The sequence below is a fragment of the Acipenser ruthenus genome, chromosome 13 (assembly GCF_902713425.1).
Source record: "Acipenser ruthenus chromosome 13, fAciRut3.2 maternal haplotype, whole genome shotgun sequence".
Taxonomy (NCBI): Eukaryota; Metazoa; Chordata; class Actinopteri; order Acipenseriformes; family Acipenseridae; genus Acipenser; species Acipenser ruthenus.
In genome coordinates this window covers 31051850-31060708 of record NC_081201.1, presented here as the reverse complement: position 1 = coordinate 31060708, position 8859 = coordinate 31051850, and the positions used below count along the sequence as shown (strand labels likewise).

Below are 8859 nucleotides of genomic sequence, written 5' to 3'. Positions count from 1 at the left end.
ATAAATAAAACGGTGTACCATTTTCTAAATATAGATATCAAGTAAAAACAAGCTGTCAAAACACAAACATGCTTTCATTTTGAATACGATTTACAGATGTAATAGACATACGCAAGAGATGCTTTTAAATCGTTAATAAATGCAGTAGCACAAATACAGTAAGAAGTTTGGTTTGGTAAAAATCCAAATAACATTAAACACCAGCACAGATTAAGAGACTGAGGCAAGCACAAAGAGCAATATTGCGGTGCATCGATAAATATTGCTTTGAAGGAGAATGACGTTTTAACTAACAATACAGAATTAGGATAAAAATGTCGTTTTAATTAGGCAATATACTGTATATTGTAGAGAGGCCCCTCCAGCTACGTCAGGCAGAGATTATTATTATTATTATTATTATTATTATTATTATTATTATTATTATTATTATTATTATTATTAGTCGACCAAGAAAAATGAGCAAAGCATCTCGTATACAAAGATGTCCAACTCCAGATTAAGTTAAGGCTCCAAACAGGATTCACATTATCTCCCATATAAATACGAGCCTATTATCTGACACAACAATCTCTACCACTGTCAATTGGATGTATTAAATATTAACATACATTATACTGAATACATTCCAGTTTATATATGTGCTGCATTTATTTTTGGAAAGCCTACAAATGTCCCACACTTTTGCGTACTTGGCATGCGTAACTAATCAGAATGTTTTGTTTGTTTGTTTGTTTAGTTTTTATATCCCACTAAAAATGCGCTTTACTTGCTCTTATCTGCCCCCCATTTTACCGCATTTAATCCTGTACTTTAGAGTACTGTAATCTGTCAAGTGTTATTTAATCTGTAGTATTTTGTTTTTAATTATATCCTGATGTAACTATCACTGACACTTATCTGCTCCGTTACTGAATCGTATTTTGTCATACTTGTACTTGCTAGAACCAAAGTCATTGTATTTATCTTGCTCTTAATTGTATCATTACTTGTACTTTGATCCTTGAAATGTATTTTTGTTTACGACTGTAAATCGTCCTGGATAAGGGCGTCTGCTAAGAAATTAATAATAATAATAATAATAATAATAATAATAATAATAATAATAATAATAATAATAATAATAATAACGCTTTTTGTTTTTACTCTACGCATGCTATATTGAATTCAGTATAAGTCTACAGTGTGAATACAATAGCCTACATGAGAAGACATCAGAGAGTACGTCATCGATAACACCTGTATGCATAAAAAGTCGACCCATTTGTTTAGCAGTTACTAGTCAAGCTTTATAATTGTTTGTGCTGCTTAAAACAAATTGGGAGTGTGGACGCAAATAGCAGAGGGCTCTCATAAATGAAATGTATCCGCACTGTGATAGCTGTTTCCCATTCAAACATTACAACATTAACGGTGACAATTTTGAATGGTTCAACAAGCACCGATTAACATTAACCTTGAACTACCTATTGTTACTTTAGTCAAGATAATTAAAAGTAGTCCAAACGGGTCTCTGAAATCTCCAAATAACACTTGTTTTTAACACACACACGCACGCATAAATGTTGTAATGTAAACCCTGATATTGATGTGATAATGTGGCACAGTGAAATTCCACTGTATCAGGTGGTTTGCATCATAGTGAACATGTAAACGTCACGTAAAATAAGCTGTACCTTTTAATTGTTGTTATATATTATACAAATATAATAGGGTGCTGTCTAAGATACACCTTTATTCTCACCCACTACCCAAGGTCAGAAGAAGCACACTACATGCCAATGGAAATTATTTTCCTGTATATCTTAACAGAAATGTCAGTGTGTGAATCGGTGAATCCTTATTTTTGATCGAATCCTCACCAGGATCTATTAATTTGGTTGTTGACACATCTGCTAATTTTTTTTTTAGAATCTCATAAACAGAATTAACGCTTACTATGTAACCTCTGCAGTGTTTGCAAGCCATTAGTTTATTTGTGCTGCTATCGAGGACACAGTTGCATGAATACTGCTTAGCATGTTTTTCCTGAAAAGTAAAATTGTGTTATTTTTAAATGACATTGATCTGTGTATCGTTTTTTCTACCACTGGTTTAATGAATTATTCAGTAAAAAAAAAGGATATTATACACTTCAACGGATTATAAACTAGAGCCTAGATATTTCACGTCCTGTTTCTTTTCATCTATGTGTTAAATAAACAGACCTTTTTTTGTATTCCCTCTTGGAACCTTATTCAAAAGATAAGGACGTTTCGGAAGATGCTCAAGAAGACTTCCAGTCCAAAATTGATTTACCTCCAGTTTTTAGGATATTACCTTGTAGGACTTTTTGTATAACAAACGCGCCTTTGTGCTCATCAAACGATAATTGAAACTATGTATGAATACCTATACCAAATCCACTTTTATATCGTATCAATTAGACTCGGCTCATCTGAAAATTCATTCACATATAGTCATGACCCCCCCAAACCACCACCACCACCACGAAAATCAAAGCGATGTATTATTATTATTATTATTATTATTATTATTATTATTATTATCTTTTCCAAGGCTGTGTTTTTGGACCCGCTGTGTCTTTATATAGCCTACACCAAGCTTTACATTTGCTAAATGTCTAATTCAACAACAACAACAACAACAACAACAACAATAATAATAATAATAATAATAATAATAATAATAATAATAATAATAATAATACGTATTCTTAATTTGAGGACCCATAGAAATGAGGACCCATAGAATTACCTGACCAAGGTGGATATTAATATTGTATCCCACATCAACGGTTAATCACACGATTTCAATAGCATAGTCTACAAGCTAATTAATGCATATATTCCTTGACCTGTGCCAGATACCAAATGAAGGAATATTTTTAATGAGCCATTTGTTTATCCTACTTCCAAATCGATTACTCAGGCTGATACTGAAGATGAAACGTTCAGTCAGTAGCCTATGTTGAATAATATGCAATTTAAACTAAGTAAAATTTGCCATTTATTTCAGTGGACGGGGACTATATTTCAATATAGTATGTACATTAACCACATGATCATGCCTAGTCCTCTTGTCAACCTGCTAACAGAAATATTCGGTCAGTCGATGAACGATTGCGGAACTATCTATCAAAAGGTATTGTTGGTCCTAATTGTGCTTATTTGCTCGTGACAATGATTGATTCTTTAGTACAGCAGCATACTTTAAAATAACATTAACACATACGGCATCTTTTTTTTTTATTTTTAACGTTATTGACAATACAATTTAAAAAAACGGTTTAATAACATACACTACTAACATAACTTTTATTGAAAACAATTTCACATTATATTCATAAAACCGCATTGCATGCCCTGTAAGTTAAATAGATTTAATGAATCGGCGGAAATTGAAATTATTTATTAACTTCTCATCACCTTATATAATATAAACCTAGAATTTGAAACATAAGCAATACTTTATCTTTAAAAACGGATGCCATTTTCCTAAGGTGTCTACAATTGCCAGGCATACATTGTCCCATTACAGTGAATACTACATACATACATACATACATACATACATACATACATACACACGCACATACATACATACATACATACATACATAATTAAATGGCAGGGGTTTACAAATGGCTGGATGTCCCTCAATTTTAGACAACGTATAAAAAGGACAATACAAGATGTTCCTGTCACATCTGAACGTAATTTACAAAACGATAACCAAAACGTCGCTATTAGTTATTTACAAACGTCTAGTTTTATAGCTTCCCTATTCTATTTAGCCATTCGAAGCTTCCTTTCTGTTCTAATTAGGGTGGCTGGAAATGCAAAAAAGCACCAATCAAAATGCCACCTGGGGGTTCAAGGGAGCGGAAGAGCTCAACGATGGGTCGTGCACGCTTCAGTGCTTTAAATATGCACATGAGGAAAAGTGTCTTTCTTTGGGGAGCGCAACACCACTTTAGCACAGACTTCAGTGCAGTCGCTCTCACTTCCAAATCCATAGCACAAAGCAGCGCGTGCTTCCACACATACTGTTTTTTTTGGAGTGCCTGCACATCCAGCTGGTGAGTGAGCTTGCAACACGTTTTTATTGATTTATTATTTAGTTTTCTTCAAAGTTACAAAATGTAAATACACGCTTTAAGTTTTATTGGGTATATATCGGAAATGTTTAGGTGTGAGCGAAGACAATATTATTAATTCAGCACTTTTGGTTATTTTTTTGAATTCGAAAAAGGTAGCCTGTCTGTTTAATGTGTAGTAGCCTATGTGATTAACAACAAAATGAAGTAGGTAACATTTTGGGCACTAACCAATCGTTTGTTTTGAAATTGAATTGAGACACACCATGAGCCAGATTCCAGCAGAGATGAAGAAAGATTTGCTCTAATCAACATTTGAGTCGACGGTTCAATCCAGAGAAGCTTGGATGGAAGCGTCTGTAACAAGCTGCTTCTGCGGCATTGATACGCGTATTGTGTACATGCTTCTGTCACCCAGGTCAACCCTGCTTAAGCAGTGTGAAATCCCGTAGCCGACCCGCATGACACCGGGTCCTGACCGGGTAGACTATGCCAGTGTGAAAGGGGCTTAAGTGTTGTATGTTTATAATTTTTTAGTTGCTGTATACACAGAGGGATGTCCCTTTAGATGGACATGGCTCACTATACGCCTGCACATTCTTTATAGGTTATGCCTGTGTATTAGTTCTTCACAATGTTAATATGCCAGTGATATTATTTTATTTGCAGATTAAGCATGGAACACAGCTATTTGCTTAAAACACTTTGGGCAAATGACAACAAATTTCTCCATCATCATGTCGCAGATCTCTTAACAAGTGTACACGTTACACAGGATCTCCCCGAGGGAGTTACGTTTGGACCCTGCATTCTCCAAAACTCTTTTTATGACACCATAGCATTCATTGCTCTGAAGTGTTCTGACAAAATAAGCAAGTCCTATGTTTTTAGGGTAAGGTTTTTTTTTCTCCTTCCAGATTTTTTTAGGTTCTCAGTTAGATAGTCCTCAAAGAATACGCCTTCCCCCAGGACACAATAGGGAAAGTAGCCTATAAGAGAGATATGGATCTTTTAAGCAAACCTATCCTTTACATTAAAATAAATTAATCTGAAAGACTGAAATGAAGCAGTTTCTCTTTTCTAGTTAATATTTTGTGTCCCATAGCTCTCGATGTGTAGAAAGCAAATAGGTATAGGTTTGGTTAGATATGAATGTAATGCATTAATAATAATAATGATGATGATGATGATGATGATGATGATAAAAAAATAGTTTTTATTTACTATTTTATTTATTTACTATTTATATTAAAAAATATGTAAGAAGCAAAAGTAATAACGTTTTGACAGAAAACGAAAATATAAGCCTTTTGTACTACAACAAATAATTTATTCATCATTACAGGTGGACGCTGAAGCAATAAAAAGTTCTCCGAATGTTCTGTCTTGGTTAAGACTGGTGCAAGCTGCAACCAACAACAAAGAACAAAATCTAGAAGCGTTCTTGAAAAGTGGCCAGTTATATTTTCGATCTATACGGAGTATAAGCAAAGATGAAGAACTGCTGGTGTGGTATGATCAGGAACTTTCTCATCTCTTGGGATTCAATGACATAAAAGGCCAGACACCTGCACAAGGTAAGAAACCTAAATATCCTACTGGCAAAGGGCATATTATAAACACTAATAATCAAATCAATCAGTGGTTTGATTTATTTATTGATTGATTGATTAATTTAATGTAGGCCTGACGTCCTGTCAAAAGATGAAGTCCTAAAACATGTAAATAGTGAATATTGCTGGAAAATATCCATACCATATATTGGTCCTAAATTGGAGATTTAAAAAAAACAACAAAAAAGAAACACATGAGCATCACTGATATACATAGCCAAGAGCCCACGGTTATGTGTATACTTTTAAATGTGTATACACAATGGAAATGAATAATTTATCATTTGAAATGATAGAACATCATTCGAGGAGAGGCTATTATATCCACCTCACATGCATTTCTTCATTTAGTTTGTTGAATGTGTCAGTGTTCTAAAAAGACAAAATAACAACTATTTCTGCAAATTCTGTCTCGCTATTTTAAAGCATTTGTTTAATCTTTTATAGGTTTTAGGTGCATGATATGTGACCAGCCGTTCAAGAATGAATATCCATATTTGGCACACACTCGCTTCCTCTGTGTTCAAGGAAATCATTTTTTACACAGCAGGGACTTACAGGTCCGTAAAGCAATGGAAATAAAGCTCAAAAAGCACGACACCACCGATTTTCATAATATTGCCCGGGGTCTGGAACATAACAAATCCAATACAAATGAGGACACTTCCAATTTCTCTGGTAAGAAAAGAAAACCCGATGATCTGGAAAGCACAAAATCACACAAAAAGAGTGTTTTACTGGAGAAAAGAAACATTTCTAATCACCATAACATCGCTTTTATGAACAGGGGCAGTCACAATGTTGTCCCAGAATTGTCGGCTTCAGTTTTGAAACTCAGTGCTGACAAATGTCTGTTTAAGAAGGGTGTTGCAGAAGACAAGCAGAGTGCGTTTACCGAGGTTAGAAGGGTAAAGGAAAAAATGAAACATGAAAAGACACACGAGCCAGTTGAGGAAAGAGGTCCTAATCAAACTGGACAGGGTCATTTACTAACGGGCTCCGTTTTACATTCAAGTGGAAGTGCCTTTTCCTTTGTATTGCCTAAGGGTGCCAGAGAAGAACAAAAAAGTGCTTTCTGCAAACCAAATAATAGACGGTTAAATGACTCTTCCATGCAACCACCCCACACCTTAAACGGTTCCACAGAACGCCTTGGGGAATTGTCCGATTCCATTACTCGGGATAATATTTTGGGCTATGGCAGTCTCTTGGGAACCAAATTATTAACAAGGGATTTTACGAACTCACAGTCATTGCAGTCCACCAGAAACAACTCCTTTACGTATCCTTCAGAACGCTGGACCCGGCAGTTGCAGACCAGTTCTTCCCTTACACTGCTTCCATCTTCCTTTACTTCTTTTGGGGTTGCAGCACAGAACTGGTGTGCTAAATGCAATCTGTCTTTTCGGATGACGTCTGATTTGGTTTTTCACATGAGATCACATCATAAAAAGGAATTTGTGGCTGAAGCACAGATCAAGAGGAGAAGGGAAGAAAAACTCACATGCCCGATATGTCATGAGTTTTTCAGGGAACGTCACCACTTATCAAGACACATGACATCTCACAATTAATTTAACGTGACTGGATTTCTGAAAGCAAACCTAACTGATAACATATTTCAGAAACACTATTGCGAACCTGCTTAAAATTAAATAAAAATTAATCTTGAATACATTTTGGATGTGGTTATGCCAGTAGGATTTATGGACATAGTAAACACATTACTGCATTCTAACTGCTCATAAAATAACTGCTTCAGGAATTTCAATGGCTTGGAAACACAGTAGGACACATTGTGGCACTGAAAAGCAAACAAAGTATACATTTATTAAATTGTTTAATCTTCCCAGTCTCTCATGTATTTGTTGGGATTAATATGTCCAATTGATCCTAGAGATCCTCATAGCTTTTATAAAATTACATTTATAAATGATGCTTACCTCAAATCATTTATCGCCTGTTATTAGCCTATTTAAAAGGTTCCCAAAAGACTTGTTTTTGGTAATTTGGCTTAACATGTAATTCACAATATTTTAAATATCTATGAATTTCAGTTATATTAAAAGAATATATGTTTAACTGGTAGATTTTAAAGAGTTTAAAAAGAGATGGAAGAGATCCATAATTAATTTGAACATACTTCCTAAATATTTTCAAATTCATTTAATTTTCTATAGAAATGCAGATACCCTGGCCTATCCTTCTGTACGTTGAACAGTGTACAAGTTTATTAATGTGACATAAAGTGGTTTTATAATCATGTATGTAGAAACAATGTTGTGAACTGCTCATCAAACATAATAAAATGATGTATTTGATAGTTAATAATGTTGACAGTTTTAGTGTAAGGTAATCTATAGAGACATTATATTAATTGATGGATCGAGATAAAACTACCATCTGAATCAGAATTGTGATAAAATTTCCATACGATATAAGCCATACAATATTAACACATTTATGTTATTTGTATCACACCGATATCAGGATTACATGCCTTTTTAATTATACATACTTTTAGAAAGTGCATTCATACAATCAAAGCCAAGTTTCAATATCAGTCTTTTGTCTAGTGTTTTGTCTTCTTCCTACATTCAGACAGTTTTGTAAGATACCACTATATGCTTCCTCATCTGTTTACTATGTGATGGAAATGCATGCTAAATACCATGTTTTTTGGCACATGACCTTTGAATTGTGCTCAGTGGTTGGACAGCAGGCATGCTGGGATCTTTTTGTCCTTTCTTTGGCAGTAATGCTGTTAGCACTACAGCATACACAGTGGTTTGTGTGCTTTGACACAAAAAACTAAATATTATTAGCTATTTGGGATGCACATCATGAGAAATGTGCTACACGCCTTAGCAGGCCCTATCAAACATGCTAGTGTTTGAAGTACAACAAATGCATAAGTTTTATATATTAAACAACCTAATTAAAAAAAAAAACAAGGTGGGTTTTACCAACCTATATAATGGGATAAGCCACAGCTGGATTTTATTACATCCCTGTGGAATCACCCTGTATTGTTTCAATCACCTATCCGAGGTAATCCTGGGATTACACCTAAAAATGAGTGTGATGCAATCCTGGAGGATTACCTGGTGCTGTAAAATGCTTTTTAAAAATCCAGCTGTAGCAGCG

The 8859-nt window shown here is 34.6% G+C and overlaps 1 protein-coding gene across 1 annotated transcript; it reads left to right on the top strand.

Moving 5' to 3' along the window:
* Window positions 1-3909: 3909 nt before the first annotated feature.
* LOC117417916 (PR domain zinc finger protein 8-like) lies at window positions 3910-8666 on the top strand. Its single transcript, XM_034030314.3, has 4 exons — window positions 3910-4081; window positions 4769-4991; window positions 5445-5676; window positions 6160-8666. Exons 2-4 carry the CDS (start codon window positions 4776-4778, stop codon window positions 7284-7286), a joined length of 1575 nt encoding a protein of 524 aa, XP_033886205.3. The 5' UTR covers window positions 3910-4081; window positions 4769-4775; the 3' UTR covers window positions 7287-8666.
* The last annotated feature ends 193 nt before the right edge of the window (window positions 8667-8859 follow it).